General features: G+C 52.9%; 1 protein-coding gene across 1 annotated transcript in view; it reads left to right on the top strand.

The window, feature by feature from the left end:
- The window catches only part of cd9r (CD9 molecule related), a 7,613-nt gene extending 6,851 nt beyond the window's left edge, over window positions 1-762 (top strand). Inside the window, exons 8-10 of the mRNA XM_016567345.1 lie at window positions 51-140; window positions 230-313; window positions 413-762. Of these exons, the coding sequence (XP_016422831.1) occupies window positions 51-140; window positions 230-313; window positions 413-544 (306 nt within the window). The 3' untranslated portion in view covers window positions 545-762. The remainder of the gene's footprint in view (window positions 1-50; window positions 141-229; window positions 314-412) is intronic.

Below are 762 nucleotides of genomic sequence, written 5' to 3'. Positions count from 1 at the left end.
CTCACTCACTCACACACATGTGGTCTAACAGGTGTGTGTTTATGTGTCAGTTCGACTGCTGCGGTGTCGGTGGACCGATTGAGGTGTTTGTGCGAGACACCTGTCCAGACGGCAACTTCCTGAAGCAGATCTCATATTCTGTGAGTCACTTCCTGTTTGGCTTGCTCTTATTTCTGTGTGATGTTTGAGGAGTGCAGGTGCTCATCCGTGTGTGTGTGTGTGTGTGTAGAGCTGTCCCGGCGTGATCAAGGACGTCTTCAACTCGCACGCTCCGCTGGTGTTGGGAGGGTTTCTGGGGACAGCAGGAATCATGGTGAGTCCATCTGATCACACACACGTGCTCACACCCAAACACGCTGGACTCCAGTGCTGCACACGTGTCTTCTGACCCTCTGCGTGTGTTCATCCTCAGACGCTGGCGCTGGTGTGCAGCTTTGTCCTCAGAAGACACGTCTCACCGTCTCACGCATCTCCTCCTTCATACGTGCTCCTCACCTCCTCACCATCAGTCATCTTTCCTCCTCCAGCTGCGCAGCAGATATAACCGTCTGCGTCTCTCTCTGTCTCTCTCTCTCTCTGTCTGTCTGGCAGCTGGTGGCTCTGGTGTGCAGCTCTGTTCTCTGTAAGAGTCTGAAGACGTCTCACTACTCGTCTCCTCTCATCTACTAAGTCTCAGCCTCCACTCATCTTTCTGATGGATGGATGAATGCTTTCTTTGGGCAAAGGTCAAGGGAATCACGTGTGTGTGTGTGTGTGAGTGTG

Source organism: Sinocyclocheilus rhinocerous, unplaced genomic scaffold (genome assembly GCF_001515625.1).
Source record: "Sinocyclocheilus rhinocerous isolate Xijiao unplaced genomic scaffold, SAMN03320098_v1.1 scaffold3155, whole genome shotgun sequence".
Taxonomy (NCBI): Eukaryota; Metazoa; Chordata; class Actinopteri; order Cypriniformes; family Cyprinidae; genus Sinocyclocheilus; species Sinocyclocheilus rhinocerous.
The sequence above is the reverse complement of the archived record's forward strand: the minus strand, read 5'-3'. Positions and strand labels throughout refer to the sequence as shown.